This window comes from Danio aesculapii, chromosome 20 (genome assembly GCF_903798145.1).
Source record: "Danio aesculapii chromosome 20, fDanAes4.1, whole genome shotgun sequence".
NCBI classification, from domain to species: domain Eukaryota; kingdom Metazoa; phylum Chordata; class Actinopteri; order Cypriniformes; family Danionidae; genus Danio; species Danio aesculapii.
The window spans coordinates 46,818,902-46,844,679 of NC_079454.1; the positions used below are offsets into that span (position 1 = coordinate 46,818,902).

Sequence of the window (25,778 nt, forward strand, 5' to 3'; positions counted from 1 at the left end):
CGGCAGAAATTATGAGTTGAGTTTAGAGTAAGTATGCTATTAAATGTGGCATTTCATGTAATTCAAATCAGCAGCAACACAGAGCCATAGTTCACAAAGAAGTGACATAACAGCTTTCAAATCGCAGGATGATTTTCTTTTGCAGCGATTGAATTGTAAATGATTTTTTGTGTGTAGCTTGTCAGTGGACTTTGGTTCTCTGTAGTACTGCTGATTACAGAACTGTACATGAAAAACTGCCTTTGATTAATTGTGCAGCCCTACTAAGCTTGTCACAATACAGGAATTCGGTTCCAACCGGTACTGAAATTTTAAAAATGTCCACTTCCCGTGAACATTTGAGTTCTGTGGAAGAGATTCTTGAACACGCGATTTGCCATCGTGTTTACGTGCTCAACAGAAATGACTGTAATTGGCCGTGAAGGTCATCAGTTCCCTGAACTCACCGCTGTTTACCGAGTGTAACCACAGATAAACGGACACTTCCAGGTGCACCTAGTTGAAAAACATCTGAACTTTTCCGAATGCCACAAGCGTACTGCGATTCATGCAAGTAGAATCTGCTTGGAAGCTATATATGGAATATACAAATTTCCGTAATAATGGTAGACCAAACATCTGAGACAAACACAGCGCTTTTTACTTTCTCCATAAACTTGCAATGGAGCTGCAGCAATGGTTTGTCCGTTAGTCATCCTCTGAGAAAATGGTCGATGGATGCCTAGTTACGAAAGACGCCAAGGGAAACAAAGTGCATTGAAAATGGTGAAAGAAACCACACGCTCACGCTTGTCACGAGTGCCATATATCAGCAGTGAAAAACTGTAAATAATTATTTCATATATATATATATATATATATATTTATATTATATATATATATATAATATATATATATATAATATATAATATATATATGTATATATTATGTTATATATATATATATGTATGTATATATATGTAATATAGTATATATATATATATATATGTATATATATATATATGTATATATATATATTATATATATATATATATATATATATGTGTGTATGTGTGTATGTGTGTATGTATGTATGTATGTATGTATGTATGTATGTATGTATGTATGTATGTATATATATATATGTATAGTATATATATATATATATTATATATATATATATATATATGTGTGTGTGTGTGTGTGTGTGTGTGTGTGTGTGTGTGTGTGTGTGTGTGTGTGTGTATATCTATCTATCTATCTATCTATATCTATCTATATCTATCTATCTATCTATCTATCTATATCTATCTATCTATCTATCTATCTATCTATCTATATCTATATATATATATATATATATATAGATATAGAGATATATATAGATATATAGATATGTATTGTATGTCACCGGAGTGGCTTTTTGGTTTCTTTTCTTGTGCATCTCAGCCACCTAAAAGATTTTTTAGCATAGGGGTAATGTAGTCATTCAACTTCACAATTTGTAATGTTGCAGTATGTATTTGAATAATGATGGCTGGATCCTTTACTTGAAAGCTCAGATTATAATAATTGGTTTTGCTTACAGAGTTTGAGGTTTACTTCATTACCATTTACACCTTAGAGATGTTGATCTACCTTTACCATTGCACACACTTTGTAACATTTATCAAGTTTAAGAGTCTAAAACTTGTTTATTTTATTATAAAGAGATCGGATATTTTGTTTAAATATTTTTGTTATTGACTATTAAAACTATTGGCCTTATTATTGTTTGTAAATTAAAATAAAGTGGTTAAATAACAAAACAAATTCTTATATTTTTCAATATTTAATAATTATCGATACTAAAATGATTTGAAACATGATATTGTGATTTTTTATTTATTTTTTGCAATAAATCAAATTGCATTGAAACATTATGAAACAGAGCCCTACATTATCGGCACTGAAAATACACTTATTAGGCTAAAAACACAAGAGACGGGAAGTAAAAAAAAATTTAACTAGTTTGAGACTCTGCCGAGAGGTCAGGCAAAAGTTTGAAAGGCCTGAAAAAAATTTGCAACGTACGTTTTGAATATTTCCCATTCACAGCAATGTAACTGGATAAAAGAAATAAGTGCATATTCTTGATAAGTCACACTGAACTAATGACGTAAACAACTATTGAAAATGAACTGCAGGCCCCTAGTATGTATAATTACAATGAATCCAATTTTTTTGATCTTGTGCTTTGAACGATTAGACTGAAAGTGAGTTTGTGGAGGAGATGGATATTTTGTGTGTTTGTGGAACTGAGCGCAGACCCTTTTTCCTAGATACAATGTTCAACTTTAATACATAGAGTATCTATGGATGAGAGGAGCAAAGTTAAACAATGGTGGGCCTGTATGCCAAAACATTCAGTGAAGGCATTTATTACATACAGGGTTTCTAAAACATATTTATTTTAAAATATTCACTTTAGAAATCATATACAGAAGAAAATATAATAAATAGTTCAACTGCAATACGTACCAATCAAAAAATTAAGCATCAGTAAAATCCATAGCTATAATTGTATCAGTTTAATTTTACAACAGCACAGTTCTTGAAGAATTTGTCTGAAATATTGCTTTGGACAGAATGACTTTGAAAGCATGTCTGAACCAGCTGTAAAAGAAGGCGTACACTATGGGATTACAGGTGGAGTTATAATATCCGATCCAACAGAATAAGTCAAAGAGCAGTGGAGGAACAGAGTAACCAATGAATGGATCAATAACATTGCAAAGAAAATAAGGAACCCAGAAAGTCAGAAACACTCCAATGATGATGGCTAAAGTCTTAGTGGCTTTTCCCTCTTTTTTCAGTTCAGAATTCACACTCTGGATGGCCTGAACCTGCCGTTGAGCTTCATGTAAGATTTTCAGATACACACAGAGAATTACAAATGCAGGAATATAAAAACAGATTAGCGAGTACACAGTTGCTACGGTTTTACCCGTAAATAGTGTACATCCTCCATCACATTTAATGTTCTCGTAGTAAAAATCTTCAATACCAAGAATATTCAGCTCCATGAAGATCATACAAAACCCCAGAACAGCTGAAACAGTCCAGCAGATGATAATCATAACCAATGTGGCAAGTGACGTCATTTTACTGTGATATTGGAATGGGTGACATATGGCGTAATATCTGTCTAAAGAAATGATGCAGAGGTTTAGAATTGAAGCGGTGCACAATGTGACATCAAGACTGCTGTGTATTTTACACAACAAATCTCCCAGATACCAGCAGGTCTCGATGGAGCGCAGCATGCTGGGAGGCATCACAACTCCTCCGACAAGCAGATCGGCCACAGCCAGAGACAAGATGAGGTAGTTAGTCGGTGTGTGAAGCTGCCTGAAATGAATGACCGTTATGATCACCAGCAGGTTTCCTATGATTGTGATTATTGATGAAGCACTAAGAAGAACGTAGAAAAATATTTGTGTCTCCAAAGAATAAACAAATTTCTGACAAGACCTGTTACTGAACTCATAACAGAGGAAAGGTTTCTCCCAGATTCCATTGTGGCTGATGTTGATCCGGATGTCCATTTAAAACCATTCACTGAAGCTTTCCTGTTTGAAACAAGGGAGTGATATCAGTCCCAGCCTTCAAATACTGTAGAGTGCAGCTGATAATGAATATGTATGAATGTTAAGATCTCAATGGATTAATGAAACACTTCAACTGTATAAAAAATAAAACAACTGCATCAAGGAATTCTCAGACTTTCATCCATGCTCTTACCTTTCTTTCTACAATGCACGAAAGATACCAGACAGAGCACAGAGGGCACATATATAGCGCAAGAGTTTGATAACAACTTCCCTCCTGTCAAATCATTTGCATTTCCATGGAAACTTTCCCGAAGGTCTATATGAACTAAAAAAATCTAGACAAAAACAAAGCACCTGAAAAAAAAAACATGTTTAAAAAACACAGATTAGTTTTAATAATTCATGTTTGTTAATTCACATCAATTAAATTGTTATCCAATCCAAAACTGTGATTTAACAGCAAAGCAAGGACTCTGCTCAGAATACAGGACATTGTGTTTAAGTCTGGGGACCTGGAGACCTACAAAGAGGCATAAACAGGCCTAGGAAGGGACAAATGTAGATTAAATCAACTTAAAGAAGAATACATTATCAGAGATCAGTCCAGTGAAATGTGGCAAAGGATAAGAGTGACAGTAAGTACAGCAAAGACAAAGCTTGGTCCTTAGTTCCAGTTAAAGTAACCCATATTGCTTCAGCAAACCAAGATATCCACAAAATCATCCCATCTGAAGTCTGCAAGGCTGTGAAAAGTCTCAAAAATGACAAAACTCCTGGAACAGTGGTTTACCAACAAAATGCTGAAGGCTGGCGAGAACACTCTCAGCAAATCCCTTGTCTCGATGTTCAATGACCGTCTACAAAAAGTTTATGTGCCGGACCAATGGAGGAAGTCATACCAAAAAAGGTTACCGTGAAGATCTGAAGAACTATCAGCCAATAGTTCCTCTACCAACAATCTACAAGGTTTCACCAAAGTGCTCGTCAATCACATGACAAAATGGACAGCCATGTGAACAGGTGGTTTCCAAAGTACTTCTTAAAGCAGACCTTTTACAGGCTGTCAATTAGGTACTGGAAATTATCTGCATGATTTGCATTGACTATGAAAAGGCGGTAAATCAAAGCCATTACCAATGCCCTGATCCGACAGAACATCCCAAAGTAGTACATCCAAATACTGCCTGTACTGGCTGCACAACAACAATCAAGCTGGCGACAAGGTGACACCATCTCGCCAAAATTACCCAATGCCGCAATGGAAGGAATCTTCCAAAGAATGGATTGGGACAACAGAAGCCTCTGAATCGACGGAGAGCTGCTACACACTCTTTGATTTGCTGATGACTTCATCCTGTTTGCCTACGACGAACAAACTGATGAGTCGATGCTAAAAAAAACTCAAAGTTAATGCAAAAGTCGGCCTGCAAATCAACAGGAACAAGTCCCAGATAAAGAAGAACAGCTGCTGCACCAATGAACCCAATGATGCTAGATAGCCAACCCATCGGCTTTGTTGACAAATATGTCTACCAGGGCCAACAAGTCAAAAAAAAAAAAAAAAAAAACGACAACGAGAGTCAGAGACGATGCAGCACAGCATGGAATAGCTTCAAGAGCATGCAAGATGTCCTCACAAAAGCAATAGATGTCAAAGCCCATACCCAACCCTTCAACTCCACTGTTCTACCTGCACTTAACTATGGCTGTGAAACGTGGACAATGCGGGGTACAGAAGAGAAGCTGCAGACAACAAACAGTGATGGTGCGGATAACCCCGAAGCTCTAACTCAGAGACGAGGTCCAAAACGATCACATTCAACAGGAAACCAAGTTCAAGGATGGTTATGAACATGCTAGAGAGCAGAAGCTCAGATGTGCTAAACAGGTGGTGCACCAAGACAACATTTGGACAACTCCACCAAATTTCTGATGGCCACACATCTTTAAACGACCACAAGGACGTCCCCCAGACTGCTTGCCGAAAGAAAATGGAAAAAAGCATTCGAGAAAAACTGGGATCAATTAGCCAGAAATCATGAACTCTTTAGGTGACTGAAGGACCTGCTCCACCACAACGGTGGATAAACCAGGTCTTCAAGTATCAAGTATTTAAGACTAACACAGGCTAGAATTCCTAGTGGAAGTATCAATTTGTCTTGAAAATGATACAAGTCCTGCACAGTGGCCAGATGGATTTTGAGCCATTCATCTTGCAGAATAGTGGCTAGGTCACCATGTGATGCTGGGTGGAGAAAAATGTTTCCTGACTCGCTCTTCTAAAACACCCCAAAGTGTCTCAATAACATTTAATTCTGGTCACTGTGCAGGCCATGGGATATATTCAACTTCCGTTTCATGTTCATCAAACCACTCTGTCCACAAGTCTTGCTGCATGTATTTGGTGCATTATCATCCTGATACACGACACCGCCTTCAGGATACATGGTTTGAACCATTGGGTGCACATGGTCCTCCAGAAGGGTTGAGTAGTTCTTGGCAGTGACATTCCCATGTAGCACAAGTATTGGGCCTAGGAAATGCCATAATATTGCAGCCCAAACCATCACTGACCCCTCCCCATGCTTCACTCTGGGCATGTAACGATGTGTGTTGTACACTTTTTGGGGGGCTTCTCCACACCATAACTCTCCTGGATGTGTAAAAGACAGTAAACGTGGATTCAAAGAACAATACATGTTTCACACTGTCCACAGCCCAAAATGTTTGCTGCTGGCTCCATTTGGCATTGACACGTGTGACCAAAGGTTTGGCTGTAGCAGCAGTTTTGGTTGAAACGGAAGAGTTGAGGTCACCAAGCTGGTCAAATTTATCCATGAAACCCATAACAGTAAATTGGCCAGTATTTCAGTTTCATTGTCCAACCCCTGTAGATGAGTGAGTGTAGTGTGGAGTTCTGAGCTCAAAATAACGGAAAAAATTTGGGATGAGTTAGAGAGAAGACTGCGAGCCAGGCCTTCTAGTCAAACACAAATGCTCCTCTAGAAGAATGGTCAAAAACCCCATAAACGATCCTAAACTTTGTGGAAAATCTTCTGAGAAGAAGCTGTTGGAAGGCTGTGGATGAATTAAAATAAAGCACCACCAACTTAACCAGCATATGTTTTACGCAACAGATGTCCTTCCAGCTGCCAACCCCATCACCCGGAACACCCATACACACTCTTAGACACAGGCCAATTTAGCTTATTCAATTCACCTATAGTGCAGGTCTTTGGACTGTGGGAGGAAACCAGAGCACCCGGAGGGAATCCATGCCAACACTGGGAGAACATGTAAACTCCACACAGAAATGCCAACTGATCTAGCGACCTTCTTGCTGTGAGGCAATAGTGCTACCCCACTGTCCCACCATGACGCCCTGTAGCAATTTATTAATATGATTAAACCATGAGCTTTTTTAACCAGGTATTTTCATTGAGTTTGTTACATTATCGATTATAAGACTGGAAACTGGAGACTGCAAATTTAAAACATAATACTAGTATACTCTGGCAAGAGTTTAGGGAAATGTTGGAAAGTCCTAAAATGTTTTCCATGTTTTGGATATTTGCCATTTATAACACTGTGATTAGATAAAAATGTTTACATTACATTCTAGATCAGTCATATTGAATTAATGATGCAATAAACGTAGAACGTAGAAGTTAAATAAATATAAAGCCTGCACTACTTATACATTTATAATGGATTCAATTCTTTTGATCTTGATCTTTCTCACTTTGAAAGCAAGTTTGTGGAGGAGGGAGATATTTTGTGTGCTTGTGGTAGTGAGCAAGAAAGTGAGCATGTGCCCTGCAAAGTGGATTTTACAGGATATTGTGCCATGATGCAGAAGGTATACTCATTTCAGACAGGCTAGGTCCAACAGATATTTACATTCATTTGTTCCAACTGCAGTTAACAAGCTTTAAGTTGTATTTGCAGTTTTTTTTTTATTATTTACTTGATCATGACAAATTTTATTGTTTACTATTATTTCTATGTTTGTTCGAGTGTTGATCTGTAAGAGTTTAAATAATCAATTGCATTTGTTTACATGGCAAAACATGTCTTTTTCACCGAGAAGGTCCACAAAGTTTCCAAAGGCAGATACTGATTAGATAAGAGTCTGGTTAACATTTGTGTGGACTTTGGGGGTTTTACGATGTGGTCACATGTTGATTGGTCAGTTTGTATGTCTCAGTATTTGGGCTTTGGTCACATGGTCAAGAAAGATACAACATAGATGTTAAACTTTGCACTTGGCTCTTTTTCTGCTCTGCTCCTCTCCAGCTCTGGAGTCTATCTTCTCTGGCTATCTTTGGGGCCTACTCTCTTTGTCTCTCCCTCTTTCTCTCTCTCTCTCTCTCTCTCTCTCTCTCTCTCTCTCTCTCTCAAGTAACTTTATTTTACATATAAGCTAGGTACAATTAATATCAAATTTCATGTTTTACCCTTTTATACAGTTATTTTATAACTAATTCAGTTGTAACCAGAGAACTATTGTCTTTAAATCACTTCATTTTCAAGTATTTGTGAATTACTTTTGATTTAACATCAACACTTAATTACTCCATATTGCAATACAATACAATCACATAATAGCAACGCTTTACCACATCTTTAGCTATTAATTCTGCCCTTATTTTCGTTTTTGGTACAAGATTACAGAAGGATGATTTGACAGAAATGTACAGTTTTTCACCATCATACTGACAACTTTTTAGTCATTCGACAAAACAACAGTTTGAACCGCTGTAGTTAAAAACCCATTCTTTACAATTTGTCGGCTATTGCTGTTAACCAAATTGCCACTCAATGACAATAAAGATATTCCAACCCAAAATGATTTCAGTTTGAAGAGAACATGCTTCGTTAAAATGGTTTTTAATGTGATATAGTCCTTTATATTGTATTTATTTATGGAAGTAAAACACGTCATGCTCCTCTAGTAAGATCCTGCAGGTAGTACCACTGTGTAAATATGGGAATGAACGTTCTGAACTAAAATAAGGGAGTTCTCATGCTCAGATACAGAGCAATGAATGAGAAGGTGCTATGGGAACAATGCATATAACTTAGGGAAGTGAAATGCACAGTTCATACATGGAGCTCTACATCTACATCTAATTACAGGCATTTATATCGGTCACACCTTTATTTTGATGGTCCGTTTGTTTAAATTTAGATTACATTGCATCTCATGCCAACTAATTCCATTAGATTACACAGTAAGTAGACTATTAGGTTGGGGTTAGGGTTAGTAAGTAGACTATTAGGTTGGGGTTAGGGTTAGTAAGTTGACATGTACTTGCTTGTTTCTTATAGTCAGTTAAATGTCTGTTGAAGGAGCAGTGTCAGCAGACATTAAGCAGACAGTCTACTAATACTCAAATGGACCACCAAAATAAAGTGGTACCTTTATATCACATACAAGATTTAAAAAAAAACACATTTATTTATTTTTTTTTTTAGTTTAGAACATTTATTTTAGAAAAAACAGAGTAAAAAAACTATTTAAATAGTCCAACTGCAATATACTAATCAGAAAATTACACATCAGTAAACCCCATTGCTACATTAGGTTTCAGTTTACAACAGCACAGTTCTTGAAGAGTTAGTCTGAAATATTGCTTTGGACAGAATGACTCTGAAAGCATGTCTGAACAGCTGTAAAGAAGGCGTACACTATAGGATACAGGTGGAGTATAATATCCGATCCAATAAAACAAGTCAAACAGCAGTGGAGGAACAGAGTAACCAATGAATGGATCAATCAATATTGCAAAGGAAAAAAGGAACCCAGAAAGTCGAAACTACTCCAATGATGATGGCTAAAGTCTTAGTGGCTTTTCCCTCTTTTTTCAGTTCAGAATTCACACTCTGGGATGGCCTGAACCTGCCGTTGAGCTTCATGTAAGATTTTCAGATACACACCAGAGAATGACAATGCAGGGAATATAAAAACAGATCAGCGAGTTACACCAATTGCTACGATTTTACTCTGAAACAGTGTACATCCTCCATCACATTTAATATTTTCATAGTAAAAATCTTCCACACCGAGAATATTCAGCTCCATGAAGATCATGCTAAACCCCAGAACAGCTGAAACAGTCCAGCAGATGATAATCATAACCAATGTGGCAAGTGACGTCATTTTACTGTGATATTGGAATGGGTGACATATGGCGTAATATCTGTCTAAAGAAATGATGCAGAGGTTTAGAATTGAAGCGGTGCACAATGTGACATCAAGACTGCTGTGTATTTTACACAACAAATCTCCCAGATACCAGCAGGTCTCGATGGAGCGCAGCATGCTGGGAGGCATCACAACTCCTCCGACAAGCAGATCGGCCACAGCCAGAGACAAGATGAGGTAGTTAGTCGGTGTGTGAAGCTGCCTGAAATGAATGACCGTTATGATCACCAGCAGGTTTCCTATGATTGTGATTATTGATGAAGCACTAAGAAGAACGTAGAACAATATTCGTGTTTCGAATGCATAGACAAACTTTTGACAAGACCTGTTACTAAACTCATAACAGAGGAAAGGCTTTTCCAATATTTCAGATTGGTTGAAGTTTATCCGGATGTCCATTTACACCATTCACTAGAGCGTATCTGTTTTAAAACAAGCAAGAAGTTAATCTGTACCATTAAATGCGTGCATCTCTATGTTCCACATTTTAATAGAGCATATTCAACACGCACAACAGTTCACTGTAAGCTACTATCAATTCAATTCAAATTGCCCAAATAGTCAAATAAATCTGCACAGAAGTCATAAACTCTATATGCTAATAATCCAACCAAGACATTTTACACATTCATCTATAATCATCTCACCCAGGTTCTTACCTCTCCTTACACAAAATCAAGACTACTTCAAAGAGCATAGGGGGCATAATTATAGCACCAGAGGTTCAAAACAGCCTCCCTCTGTCAAATCCCATAACATTTGAGAAGACCTCATCAACAGGCAAACGCAGCCCCTATAGGTCAAAACCAGCCCACCACCTCATTTCATGCAGTCTGCAAAATTAATTTATTATTCTGGGAGTCTGTCATTTACAACAGAAATGTATGAATGAATCCTCATATTTAGAGTTTTTCTCATTAACATTATACATGGCCGCTGGCTTGCTTGGTTTGGGACTTGTGGAGCTGTGCATCGATGGATTTGCTCTTCCGTGTTTGGGATTTCAGCAGTAAAAATTTAACAATACTGAACCTAAACTCTGAAAACTGGACTGACACGGTTTCAATTTCCTAGAACTTCTATGTTAAACTGCTTTGACGCAATCTACATTGTAAAAGCACTACAGAAATAAAGATGAATTGAATGGCCAAAAATGGCTTCATAGACCACAAACATACAGTAAAGTACCGTAAACACATGTGAAATGTAATACATCTGAAACAAAGGCAACAACCTTAACCTGTTAAGATGCAATATGGCACCAATGACCCTCTGTTTTCTTTTAAATATCTCATGGTGAAAGTTGTCTAATTTTTGTCAGGAGTCCATCCAAGAGTGACTTTATATATTAATTCGATGAGTTAAAAACTGCAGTACACCTTTCATCAGAAGAGTATCCTTTTATTCTAAAAGTGTGCTCAGTTGGAGAATTGTTTTGCTTTTCAAATGTGAAGTGAGTGCTATGGATTACTAAATGCTATTACACAATGCCAGTTCCATTCATACTCACAGCTGGAGGGCGCCCTCATGCAATTATGAACATGTTAAATTTATTAAAGTGCTGGTTTCAGTTTATAGGCAAAAAATGTATGTTATCTGTAACATTATTTTAGGTTGTACAGAAATATGATAATATTAATAATAATAATAATAATAATAATAATAATAATAATAATAATAATAATAATAAGCATACAAAATCAACATTAAGAGCTTGCACATGCATGAAGGCACAGACAAATGACATGTTATGAATGTGTAGGGGTTTTGCTGAAAAGGTAGTCTAATAAAATACAAGGTTAACATTCAAACAAGTTACAACTTAAGAACTTCCGAACAACAAAACATTGCTCGATAACGAAACTAAAAAGAAATAATTATATCAAAATGTAACTTTGATAACCTAGTACATGACTAGCAGATACATGAGTGCTAAAAACGCTTATAAATATATATATACACACACACACGCCAAGCACTAACCATACGTTCAGTGCTTGACTATGCTGCTGGTATTCAGCTCGCTTATCTACAGTGCACATAAACTTTTTTTTTCTGGTGACTAACCAATTGACAAAATCTTAGTCGATCCCTCCCTTAGATGATCCCTCGGTTCCAGCTCGCATTTCAGCCTGCCTGTCAGACATTTCACACTGGATGAAAGATCATCATCTTCAGCTTAACCTCATGAAAACGGAAATGCTTGAAGTTTCTGCCAACCCGACTCTTCACCATAACTTTTCAATCCAGATGGATGGGGCAACCATTACTGCATCCAAAATGGTAAAAAGCCTTGGAGTAACGATTGATGACCAACTAAACTTGTCTGACCACATTTCTAGAACTGCTCGATCTTGCAGATTCGCACTCTACAACATCAGAAAGGTCCGACCCTTCTTATCTGAACATACAGCTCAACTTATTGTTCAAGCTCTTGTTCTCTCCAAACTGGACTATTGCAACTCTCTACTAGCCGGGCTTCCAGCTAATTCTATCAAACCTCTTTAGCTGCTTCAGAACGCAGCAGCACGAGTGGTCTATGATGAACCCAAAAGAGCACATGTCACTCCACTACTCACCCGTTTGCACTGGCTGCCAGTTGCTGCTCGCATCAAATTCAAAGCTCTGATGTTTGCTTACAAAGTGACCTCTGGCTTTGCTCTTTCTTATCTGCTCTCACTTCTGCAGATTTATGTGCCCTCCAGAAACTTGCGTTCGGTGAATGAACGTCGCCTCGTGGTTCCATCCCTAAGAGGGAAGAAATCACTTTCCCGAACTCTCGCATTCAATCTGCCCAGTTGGTGGAATGAACTCCCTAACTACATCAGAACAGCCGAGTCACTTGCTGTCTTCAAGAAACGACTAAAAACTCAACTATTTAGTCTCCACTTTCCTTCCTCATCTTAACTGCCTCTCTGGCTATACCACTAACTGTACTCTCTCTCTCTCTCTCTCTCAAAAAAAAAAAAAAACATTACTAATGCTTTGCTTCTTAGACTTTAAACACCTGAAACTTGTCTATAGCACTTGTTCACTGCTGCTCTTATAGTTGTGTAAATTGCTTCCTTGTCCTCATTTGTAAGTCGCTTTGGATAAAAGCGTCTGCTAAATGACTAAATGTAAATGTACCGACTATCTACTATTAGGGAGCAGCCCTAGTATTTTCCTATACTATTTTTATGAATGGTCATTAACAAACTCGTTTCTGAAGCAAGTAGTTTGACCATTTTCCTAGTTTGACCTAGTCATTTCGTCATTGGCAAATGAATCTATAGTCTCTTTCAAAGAAAAGAGCTTATTTCTGCATTGCAAAATAAGAAGAATACAATGATTTGCTGCTATCGATTGGACTATTCATGTGTGAAACAATAAATTGGATAACCAATAATCTGTGAAAGTTAAAGGTATATTTACCCCCAACACTAAAAATAATGCGATCATTACTCGACATTCACAAGCATGTTTGGGTTTCTTTCTTCTGTTGAACACAAAAGAAGATCTTTTGAAAGATGCTGAAAACCTGTTGTTTTGAACAACGTAAAAAACCTGTAACCACTGACTTTTATTTATCAAAACAACTTATTTTGTGTTCAACAAAATCAAAATAAGAAACTCATTAAGGTTTGAAACCCCTAGATGCGGAGTAAATACTCTGTAGCCTACATTTTCATTTTTTGGTGAACTATCCCTATAAACAGGGAGGGGGGAATAGTTTGCCTTGGGGTTTATTCAAAATCCGGAAACTTGTTTCTGGTTCAAATATTCCTTCTCTGATGATAAGGGCAGGATAGCGTATCATACATGCTTGCAGCGTACAAGAGATGTCAAGGAGGATGGATAATACAAAACCCACCATTTTATGAAACATTGTACCAGAAATGTACATTTTCACTTATAAAAAATGTGACAGGGCCTGACCTTTAAGCTTGTCCTCCTTAAAAAAATCTAATAAAAATAAGCAAAAAATCATACAATTCAATGATAGAACACATCCTTGATCACTGTCAGCTTCTCCTCCATCAAATGAGGTCACTTCCTCTGAGTCATAGTCTTAAAGGTGTATTGCACGCATGTTAAATTTAATGCAAATGTGACAGGACTGACAGACACATGGGGACAATTGTAAAATAGTATTTAATTTTAGAATTTATTTATAATTTCATATTTTTTTAAGGAACTGATGTGAATGATAATTTAAACTTGCTATTTCTGAAGTTTTTTTTATATATAAAAAACAGTTTTTAGCATAACAAAACTATTAAAGCTGTAGGTTCAGTTGGGCTGAGGACAAGGACAAGGTTTGTACATTTGTAAAGCGTTTTAATAAAGAAAAACTATCTGAGAACGAAATGAATGACATATTCCTTTACAGAACAACTCACAGAAATCAACCATCAGTCCATTTTAGACATTTTTGGGATGAAATACTTTTTATTCACTGCATTTATAAATTTATTTCAGGGGCAGATAATGTACGTTTCAAGTAGAATGTTCCATATAATATCAAGAAATTCGACATGCACACAAAGATTTCAGCCAAATACAGGAAAACATGTCAAATACAAGTTGTCAGATGAAAAAAAAAAACGCAAGTCTGGGCATTAGGACAAGGTAAACTACTTTCTCTTATACTAATGATAAAACTGCATTTACAGGAAATCCCATATGACTGCCGCTTTTATTCTCCTATCCAGCCAACGAGTTGATCCATGAAAAAGCTTTGTAACTGATGCAATGTTGCGTGATGTTGACAAAATGGCAGACATTTATTTGAGTTTCATTCATACTAACGTTACACAATATTCATATGACATAAGAACATTTTTAGCGATCATGAAGCAAGTTGATGAAGTAGGCCTAACTCGGAAAGTGACTTCATACACATAAGTTGCATATAAGTAATAAATAAGCTTATAAAATACACGTAAGGTCTTTGGACGGTCATTAATCAATCATGTAGAAACATTTCACAGCTGAATTTTGTTTACTTACTTCAAGTGTTGGTAACAGATCCAGATAGCACGTAGTAATCGGCCGGAGTCGTCTGCCCTTCGGCTCAGACTCGGCATCGGGGTTTACGGTTCTTCTCTCGGTTGAATTAACATTCACTTTAATTTTAAATAACAAAATCGCGTTTGGCAAAAAAATAAATAAATAAATAAATAAAGGAAGTATCAGTTATGCTATGGTAGTTTCCAAAAGGATGGTTAAGCACGACCCGTGTACCACTAACGTTACCAGAAGCTGATTCAAATTAAAGTAAATTGTTTTTAAAAGCACCGTTGTCGAGAGTTGGTCACGTGCACAAAAGGTTAATCAGGGGTGCCGAGTCCGCGGTTTCTCCTCGGTATCGGTCTTCTATCGGTCTTTGTCAGTCACGTGCGTTTGTTGTGTGTGACGTCACACCTGCGCCATTTTTGTGGTATCGCTTCCCGAGACAACTTGAGAGACACATAATAACGCAAGAGGTACATGCCTAAAAAAAGGTCAAGCTGGAGAAGTAAAAGAAAATCGAGAGTACACGGGACCGCAATAAACTAATCAAAGATGCCAGGGATTGTCATTTTGATAAACTGTCTTACATTCTGGATATAGATCTGTTTAAATTAACTGCAAACCAACGGAGTGCTCTGCCGCCTACCCATTGCTGACATGTCATACTGTATATCATCAATGTTTTAATATACGTTGTTTTAGTTTAAAAACCATTATACCACAGTATTTCTAATTATGTATTGCAGTTTTTCATTTTATTTCATTAGTTACATCTAATATTTACATTAACAAACTATTGGAAAGATGTTTGTATCCAAAATATTTTACAAATATGAACAATAAATGTAATGAAAGCAACAGAACAAAATATGTAAATACTATTATAATTTTATTTAGTCAAATATATTGAGTGCATAGAGAACAAAAAAACATTAAATAAAATGAATACACACAAATATTAAGATATGTTGAACATAAATACAGATATTATGATAAAAGCTGAAAACCTGTAACCATTGACTTCCATTGTATTTGTTGGTGTTCCTACTATGAAGTCAGTGGTTACAGATTTTCAGCCTTCCGTCATATCTTTATTAGTGTAAAGAGAAAAAATAATGATGGCAAGTAAGTAGTAAGTCACTTTAAATTTGTGGGTGAAATATCTATTCAGCTCAAACTACTGATTGATCTAATGTTTAACTTTGAGCAAAAGCACTCGTATCAGTTCTTTAAAGGGTTAGTCAGTTCAAGTAATAACTGCTTACCTTGTTTTGATGTACCTGTTTTGTTATTGTGAAGAACAATAAATGAGTTAAGAACTAATTTTAAGTCATGCTCCATTTATTTACATTTATACAAATGATTTTTATTCAGGCACTGAGGGAAAAGTTATTTATGGAGTAATGCATCATATTGTTCACATAAGACAGGATGAAACATCAGCAAAACACACTCATACACACAGTGAAAGAAACAAAGCTACAAAAATGTGAAGGAATTTGCAAAGAATGTATCAATTAAGCACAGAATGCATTTATACACCTGAGCTTTTAACTCCTATTGACAACTACAGCTCTTCTACACTACAGTTGGACATTGGTTTGTTGAGCACAACAGACAGTTACAATCCTGTGCTGTGGTGTGACATCTTCACCTTCACAAGCCAGTATCATGTTGAGGGTCAGTGCTTGTTATTAAGATTTTGCGTCTTTTTATTGTTTGGTACTTGAGCATCATTATTATCACAAAATCCATCAGACATCCTGTATTCTTTCAGTTCACACAGCACCTGTCAGTTCTCCTCCAACAGGCGGTTTACTTCTACACATCTGTCCATACACAATTTACACTCAGTTTGTCTCGGCTACCTCCTTGGTGTGTCTCCTCATCAGTGTCTCTCACCATCTTCAACCTCACGTGTCTCCTTCTCTGCATGTTGTACGCCCACATCTTCAGCTGACTGTAGTGTTGGTTTTCTTTCGATCCTCTTAGTTTGTCTTGCAGAGTGTGCAGCGTCTGTCTGTGTAGCATCTGTGTGGCCCAGATGTAGAGATGGTGCTCAGTCTGGGTCCGTCTCCATTATCTCATATACAGGTTGGCTGGCAATGACAAAGTTAGAAATGTGTATAAACAGCAAAAATATTACACATAGAAAGAATAAGTAAAAACAAATGTACTATAATGCTACATGCTTATGGAAAATGACAGTTTGAGCATAAGAAACCTAAATTGAAATTTGAACTTTTAAAACATTAAGAATGAACATTTACTGATAATCCCTTTGTCATCCAATATATTTATTTTTTTTAAACTGCAGTTTTATGAAGCTACAGTCTGAAGGTTTAAAATATGTGTAATGTTTTCAACAAAAACCTTTATTTGTTTTAGAAAAAGGACAGTCAAAAATGTACTTTTTGACAGGGAGTGAGTAAATCAGCAAATGTAAGTTGTAATTAAGATTTAAAAAGTATTTTACGATATTTTAACAATCAATTACTTCACGATCTTAAATCCATATGCACTAAGTTGACTCGTTAAGATTTAAATGCAGTGTTACACTGAATTAAAATTAGTATTTGAAGCTGAAGCAATGACAATTGTAAAGTTACTTAAATATTCTTACGTACTTACCTTTGTGAAAATGTCGAGAGCATAAACGGAGCTATGCCAGCAAAAGATATATTTTGCGTCTCAATGCTGCAGGCCAGGTCACCCGACGCTCCGCTACAGTCTGTCAATATCCTTTCTTCTGAGTGGGAAATTTAATATATATGTCGTCGCGATAATTTGTTTACCTTTTTGATCGCGTTATTTGCTATTAACTTACAGCCCTTAACACAACAAAAACGTAACACTTTATTTACTCTGCGAAAGACGCTAAACATACAACAGCTCACGTTAACTCGGATACAACACAAATAGCGGCTATGTCCCATAATGCAATTCGTTGTTTACGAGGGTGACGTAACCTGACAAAGACCGATTAAAACTGTGGCATTATTTTATTTATTTTGTATTATTAATTAATATTAAAGGTAAAAGGTTTAACATATTGCAGTGAGTGAAACATTTTACTCTACCAAATTGATATTCTACTAATGATTAAAAACTGCTAGGATGCTGAAACAATACTTTGTGAGGTGCAGGGGCTCCAGAACGTCAAAACTCCAGGACTGTTGCTATATGCATAGTATCTACAGAAGAAAATCTGTCAATTTCAGTTTAATTAAAATTACATTGGATTTTTATTTAATATTTTTAAAATATCTTTAATTTAAAATTCATTTCACAAGTTTGGGGTTTACTACGGCCAGAGTTTACCCAGCTGATATGAGAAACAACAATTGGTAACAACATGCGAGGCTGTGCTATCAAGGTAAGTGATTTATTAAAATACAATCTTCATTATCAGGCCCATAGTCAGCCTGATAAAAGGCATGATTCTTTTTTCTCAAAAAGTGGACCTTTTTGCTCTTATTCGCCTCATTTTCTATTTAATTATGATATAAATACTGCATTTTAGTGACATTTTAAGCAATATATTTAGCTGGGTTACCTTATCAGATGGTAAAATGTACCAAAAATATTCATTAAATTTTCTTAGGCTTAGTCTCAAGTACCAAAATATTTCCTAAAGATTTAGAATAAAGAAATATGAATACATACTTATTTTTAAATACAAATTTATTACATCATTTATTTTTAGAAAAAAATATCCTTTTTTTAATTAAAATTTAATATAAAGTTGTAAATTAAAAACTGTAGCCAATTGTTCATTATTAGGCAAAAAACAGGCCAGCACATTCAAATTTCCTCAGTCAGAATTTGGCTATTTAAATAAAAAAATTAAAACCTAATACAATAATAATAATGTAGAGGTTCACAATTTTTCTAACCTCTCTTGTAAAAAGTACATTTGAAAAATTGTGTTTAACAATAATATCCAAATTAGTATTCAAATTAATTGTAATATGGTCCGCTTTTGGTGCTTCACACCTTCTTATTGATCACTTTTTGTTTCAAGAATAAGCTTCAAGTTTTAGAATAAAAGTTACCTGTAAGATGTTTTCTCTATCTAAAAACAATACAGTAGCAAAAGATGACTTCACTTATGTCAGATTGTATGTTTTCTTGCACAGCTAAATGTTAAACTCATGAAAAATAATTGTGTACATTGGCCAAAAATAATTAACTGAAGTCACGCCAGCCAACACAGGATTCCATTTGGTCTTAAAGCCTTTTTCAATGGGTTGATTTATGATGGCATAGCAGTCAAAGTAGAACAAATGAGCTCATGTATGAGACAAATTGTGGACCCTTGTCAGTGAGAGGTGGGTCTTTCGAACCACCCGAACCCCTCCTGGCTACGGGCCTGATTATAACTAAGATAACATGTTTTTTTAAAGAAAGAAACAGTGTATAAGTCATGTCCATGCAGTGATGTAAAATTTACAAATGGTAGTACCATACAGTATTTAATGTCAATATTAGTTTTGTATTAGTATTAATTTTCAGTGTGACATAAAAAAAAAGTCATGCGGAAATATGTGTAATAACAATTTGTTTATTAGTGATTATTATTATTAGTGATAGTGTCCTTGATAGGGGGAAAGATCAGCACTTGTGGACTCACAAGAGCCCTGAATGCCAAGATTTACAGCACACATAAGCACTTAGATCACATAGGCCTACAAGTGTTTAAAATAACAGATTTGCCCTGCACTTATATTAGTGAAAAGGTTCAGTTAAGAAATACAAAACTGTATTTGCACCACATTTATTATTACAACAATATTGTTCTTGAAGAACTAGTCTGAAATACTCTTTTGGACAGAATGACTCTGAAAGCATGTCTGAACCAGCTGTAAAAGAAGGCATACACTATGGGATTACAGGTGGAGTTATAATATCCAACCCACAAGAACAAGTCAAAGACCAGTGAAGGAACAGAGTAACCGATTAATGGATCAATAAGATTACAGAGGAAAAAGGGAATCCAGAAAGTCAGAAAGACCCCCATGATGATGGCTAAAGTCTTAGTGGCTTTTCCCTCTTTTTTCAGTTCAGAATTCACACTCTGGATGGCCTGAACCTGCCGTTGAGCTTCGTGTAAGATCTTCAGATACACACAGAGCATGACAAATGCAGGAATATAAAAACAGATCAGTGAGAACACAGTACCTCCGGTTTTACTCTGAAACACAAAGCAGCCACCATCACATTTAATGTTCTCATAGTAAAAATCTTCAATACCGAGAATATTCAGCTCCATGAAGATCATGCCAAACCCCAGAACAGCTGAAACAGTCCAGCAGATGATAATCATAACCAATGTGGCAAGTGACGTCATTTTACTGTGATATTGGAATGGGTGACATATGGCGTAATATCTGTCTAAAGAAATGATGCAGAGGTTTAGAATTGAAGCGGTGCACAATGTGACATCAAGACTGCTGTGTATTTTACACAACAAATCTCCCAGATACCAGCAGGTCTCGATGGAGCGCAGCATGCTGGGAGGCATCACAACTCCTCCGACAAGCAGATCGGACACAGCCAGAGACAAGATGAGGTAGTTAGTCGGTGTGTGAAGCTGCCTGAAATGAATGACCGTAATGATCACCAGCAGGTTTCCTATGATTGTGATTATTGAAGAGATGCTGAAAAGAATGTATAGCAATATACGAGTTTCCAAAGGATAGACAAATTTCTGACAAGACCTGTTACTAAACTCATAACAGAGGAAAGGTTTCTCCCAGAGTCCATTTTGGCTGATGTTGATATGGCCATCCATTTATTCAGATTTCACTTTCTGCAATGAACAAAAAGGTCAACACTTACAAACAGACTTTTTGGGCATTTCAAATATGCAGTAATTATTGTTCTTCTACCGCTCTTGTGTTATTTTTCTAATAGCTATAATTTAACACAAGTGAACAAACATCTGTTACTTATAAACAAATAAACAAAGAGAACATATAATACATATTAAAATAATCACTAGCATGACTTTACCCTCCAGGCAACAGCACTCTGTGTATTACAGAGCCCCAATTTATAGTAAAAGAACTCCCAGAAGTACCTCCCTTTTGAGTCCTGTCACCAATTGTGGGGATTTTCCTCCAAGATGGACATAAGCTGTTAAATGCATAAAAAATATTCATTCATTCATTCATTTTCTTTTCAGCTTAGTCCCTTTATTAATCTGGGGTCGCCACAGCGGAATGAACCGCCAACTTATCCAGCATTTGTTTTATGCAGCATGCCCTTCCAGCTCATCACACCCACACCAACACGGGGAGAACATGCAAACTCTACACATAAATGCTAACTGGCCCAGCTGAGGCTCAAACCAGCAAACTTCTTGCGCGATCGTGCTACCCACTGTGCCACCGCGTCACCCGTATACAAAATAAATTGCATCTAACTTGAAAATCATTATAAAAATTGTATTAAAGAATTGCATTCACCTGTTTTAAACATGGCAGAGCGGTGGCGCAGTGGGTAGCGCTGTTGCCTCACAGCAAGAAGGTCGCTGGTTCGAGTCTCGGCTGGGTCAGATGGCATTTCTAAGTTCATTTTGCTGTGGCGACCCCAGTTTAATAAAAGGACTAAGCTGAAAAGAAAAAGATTGAATGTTAGAAACTAAGAAAAAGCTTTTTTAAACTGGTAAATTTTATTATTTTTCTAATTATTTACTGTCACTGCAACATATGATTTTATTTTATCATATCATGGGCGACTTGGTGGCGCAGTAGTTAGCACTGTCACCTCACAGCAAGAAGGTCACTGGTTTGAGTCTCAGCTGGGCAGGTTGGCATTTCTGTGGTTTGCATGTTCTCCCTGTGTTGGTGTGGGTTTCCTTCAGGTGCTCCGGTTTCCCCCACAGTCCAACGACATGAGCTATAGGGGAATTGAATAAACTAAATTGGCCATAGTGTATGAGTGTGAATGAGTGTGTATGGATGTTTCCCAGTACTGGGTTGCAACTGCAAGGGCATCTGCTGCGTGAAATGTATGCTGGATAAGTTGGTGGTTCATTCCACTGTGGAGACCCCTCATGAAAGGGACTAAGCCAAAAAGAAAATAAATGATTGAATGAATTTTAATTAATATTTTATTTGATAATTTTTTTTAAAAGGTGCTATTCATTAATTTTACCACCAGATGGCCACAGTGTGCACGCAATACGCAGGTTTTTTTTAAGTCACCATGAAAAAAGTTAGGATTACCCGTTTTTCCCCACATTGTGACATACACTCACTGGCTACTTTATTAGGTACACCTTACTAGTACCATGTAAGACCCCCTTTTGCCTTCAGAACTGCCCTTATCATTCTTGGCATAGATTAAACAAGGTACTTGAAATATTCCTCAGAGATTTTAGTCCATATTGACATGATAGCATCACGCAGTTGCTGCAAATTTGTTGGCTGCACATCCATAATGCAAATACTCCTTTCCACCACATCCCAAAGGTGCTCTATTGGATTGAGATGTTTGAGTCTGAGATGATTCACGCTTTATGACATGGCGCGTTATCATGCTAGAAGTAGCCATCCGAAGATGGGTACACTGTGGTCATAAAGGCATGGAGATGGTCGGCAACAATACTCAGATAGGCTGTGGCGTTGACACGATGTTCAGTTGGTACTAATTGGCCCAAAGTGTGCCAAGAAAATATCCCCCACACCATTACACCACCACCAGCAGCCTGAACCGCTAATACAAGGCCATTCTCCTCTGGCATCATCAAGACATTTACATCCACAGAACTGCCGTAAAACTGAACTAAAGCTATGCATATATTGAAGTGGATGGAAAAGTTTAATAAACATTTCAACAAAGTTTAATAAAGTGTACTGACACACATTCATTCAAGTTCATCATAAATATTGTAAAAAAAAATACAGGTCTTGTATTTCATTCATTTATTCATTCATTTTCCTTAGGCTTAGTCTCTATTTCAGAGGTCACCATAGTGGAATGAACCTCTAACTATTCCGGCATATATTTTATGCAGCGGATGCCTTTTCAGCCGCAACCCAGTGCTGGAAACACCCATACACACTCATACACTTTGGCCAATTTAGTTTATTCAATTTACCAATAGCGTATGTCTTTGGACTGTGGGGAAACCAGAGCACCCGGAGGAAAAGCACGCGAACACAGGAGAACATACAAACTCCACACAGAAATGCCAACTGACCCAGCCAGGACTTGAACCAGCGACCTTCTTGCTGTAAGGCGACAGTGCTAACCACTGAGCCACTGTGCCAACCAAACTTAAAACTTAAATTATGTCTGTTAGATGTTATGATTATACATGTGATTTATTAGGTATTGCAAAATTTGAAGCTCCTGGTAAAACTGAACTTAATATATGCATGTATTAAAATGGATGGATCTCAAAGTTGAATAAAGTGTACTGACACACATTCATTCATGTTCATCATAAATATTGTAAAAAAAAATACATATTTAGTATTTAACCTACACAATTGTTATGTAGTGGCTAAGTGAGGGAATGGAAGTCTTGAGAAAGGAGCTTGCTTTTGATACAGAAAACACCCTTTTTTATGAAGATCCTTGCAATATGTTATGAATATACAACCAATTTATCACTTGTTAAGTGTGACATAATGCAGCTCTATCAAACTGTATGGGAAGACTCAACAAATAGCAATAATAAATGTTTAAAAAGCGCTGTAATACTTTCGAAAGTCACGATCGCAATACATATATATATACATATACATATATATATATATATATGTATATATATATGTATTGCGATCGTGACTTTCGAAAGTATTACAGCGCTTTTTAAACATTTATTATTGCTATTTGTTGAGTCTTCCCATACAGTTTGATAGAGCTGTGTGACGTCACACTTAACAAGTGATAAATTGGTTGTATATTCATAACATATTGCAAGGATCTTCATAAAATAGGGTGTTTTATATATATATATATATATATATATATATATATATATATATATATATATATATATATATATATATATATATATATATATATATATATATATATATATATATATATATATATATATATATCCATGCCCAATGACTGATGGCCAGAAAGTGATTAATTTTTTTATAAACTGTTAAAATATTGGTGTCTGTGATGCTACAAGTCCAGGGACTGTAGTGTGCACCATGATTTTATATAAAATTTACTTTAATGTGTGATCATAAGTGAACATTTTCTCAATTCAAATGAGTACCTGGAAACCTTGGACCTGGAAACAGTATTCTATACTGATAAAAACATGTATTTTTTCAGTGTTTCAGTGTTAAATAGCACAGTTGAAATGCCTAAAGTGGACACACATAAAGTGGATGCACAAACATTATCCAGGACATTTCTGTTTATTTACATGTATAGAGTATTTACCCAAAACTGTTGTCCCTACTCATGCCGTCCCATCAAGTCAAGCTGTGAAGAATTCACATGAAATATTTTGGCCAAAAGAATGATTCTTAGGGCTTTTCTAAACCACCTATAAAAGAATGCATACACAAAAGGGTTGCACAGAGAATTAAAATACCCAATCCACAAAAGCACATCAAATACAGCCGGTGATATTGTGTAATTGATGAACGGATCCACTAAATTGCAGTAGAAAAAGGGCGAGATGCTGATAAAAAACACCCCCATTATGATAGCCAGTGTTTTGGTGGCCTTCCTCTCACTTTTGTTCACAGATAAGCTGTTTTTATTGCTGACATTTTGTATAGATTTGGACTGCCTTCGTGCAACAAAGAGAATCTTTAGATAAATACTGACAGCGATTACTGCAGGAAGGCCGAAAGCAAGAAATGAAGACATAATACTTGCTGCAGGGGTTTGAAATATGATGCAAGCTCCATTACAAGCTACATTATCAAAGTAAAACTCTTCCGAACCCAAAATATTGAGTTGTAGACACACCATAGAAAATCCAACAAAGGCTGCTAGACCCCAGCTTAGAGAAATCATCGTGAAGGAAACAGGCGGTGTGATTTTACTTCGATATTGGAGAGGGTGACACACAGCATAATAGCGATCAATAGAAATAAAGGATATGTGCAAAAGAGATGTGATGCATAGCATAATATCAACGCTGCTGTGTATTTTACAGAACAAATCTCCCAGATACCAGCAGGTCTGGATGGAGCGCAGCATGCTGGGAGGCATCACAACTCCTCCGATTAGCAGATCGGCCACAGCCAGAGACAAGATGAGGTAGTTAGTCGGTGTGTGAAGCTGCTTGAAATGAAGGATGGCTATGATGACCAGCAGGTTCCCACATACTGTGATGAACGCTATGGCACTGAAGAACAAGTAGAGCAAAATTTGGACCTCAGATGGGTAGATATATCTCACGCAGGAGTTGTTGATCGACTCAAAGCAGAGAACAAGCCCTCTGTCAAATGGAATCTGTGTTGAATTGCTTAGGTCCATCTCTGGTTGGACATTGTCTGTTAGAAAACCAACAAACATAGATGGATTCATACATTGAAATCATACAACATACATTGAAAACATGTCTTACCACTATCATAAGATCAACAGATGATTATTTAGTATACTTCCTCATAGACTTTCTGTTTATTATAAGTTTAAGTTTGAATCTATATGTAAACTAACTCTCATTATAGTCAATCGAGTAAGTTAGCTAGTTGACTTATAGTCTATAAACTGTTTAAAGTTGACCATCAAAATAAAGCGTAACCAGACAATCTACTAATACTTTAAATGAATAATTGACCCCAAGATAAAAACATTCCCCTTCATTTACGATGAATTAACCTGAATTTCTTTCAATTGTTGAACACAAAACAAGATATTATGAAGAACATTGGAAAAAAGCTGCCATTGGCATCCATATTGGGGACAGAGCATACTATGGATGTCAATGGCTGATTGTTTTCCAAACATTTCATACTTTAGGATATCTTCCTTTGTGTTCAACAGAAGAAGAAAAAAACTCAAAC

At 36.4% G+C, this 25,778-nt stretch overlaps 3 protein-coding genes and 1 pseudogene across 3 annotated transcripts; all 4 read right to left on the reverse strand.

Moving 5' to 3' along the window:
- Window positions 1-2,555: 2,555 nt before the first annotated feature.
- LOC130248131 (trace amine-associated receptor 1-like) lies at window positions 2,556-3,566 on the reverse strand. The gene has a single exon (XM_056481674.1). The coding sequence runs from the start codon at window positions 3,564-3,566 to the stop codon at window positions 2,556-2,558; it is 1,011 nt and encodes a 336-aa protein (XP_056337649.1).
- Window positions 3,567-9,167: 5,601 nt separating this feature from the next.
- LOC130248194 (trace amine-associated receptor 1-like) lies at window positions 9,168-10,179 on the reverse strand (annotated as a pseudogene).
- A 9,379-nt stretch (window positions 10,180-19,558) lies between these two features.
- LOC130248169 (trace amine-associated receptor 1-like) lies at window positions 19,559-20,569 on the reverse strand. Its single transcript, XM_056481726.1, has one exon. The coding sequence runs from the start codon at window positions 20,567-20,569 to the stop codon at window positions 19,559-19,561; it is 1,011 nt and encodes a 336-aa protein (XP_056337701.1).
- Window positions 20,570-24,210: 3,641 nt separating this feature from the next.
- Window positions 24,211-25,254, reverse strand: taar10 (trace amine-associated receptor 10). Its single transcript, XM_056481704.1, has one exon. The coding sequence runs from the start codon at window positions 25,243-25,245 to the stop codon at window positions 24,211-24,213; it is 1,035 nt and encodes a 344-aa protein (XP_056337679.1). The 5' UTR covers window positions 25,246-25,254.
- Between the last annotated feature and the right edge of the window lie 524 nt (window positions 25,255-25,778).

Excerpts from the sequence above, each read along its gene's own strand:
- LOC130248131 (XM_056481674.1), bottom strand. The coding sequence starts at position 3,566 with ATGGACATCCGGATCAACATCAGCCACAATGGAATCTGGGAGAAACCT.
- LOC130248169 (XM_056481726.1), bottom strand. The coding sequence starts at position 20,569 with ATGGATGGCCATATCAACATCAGCCAAAATGGACTCTGGGAGAAACCT.
- taar10 (XM_056481704.1), bottom strand. The coding sequence starts at position 25,245 with ATGGACCTAAGCAATTCAACACAGATTCCATTTGACAGAGGGCTTGTT.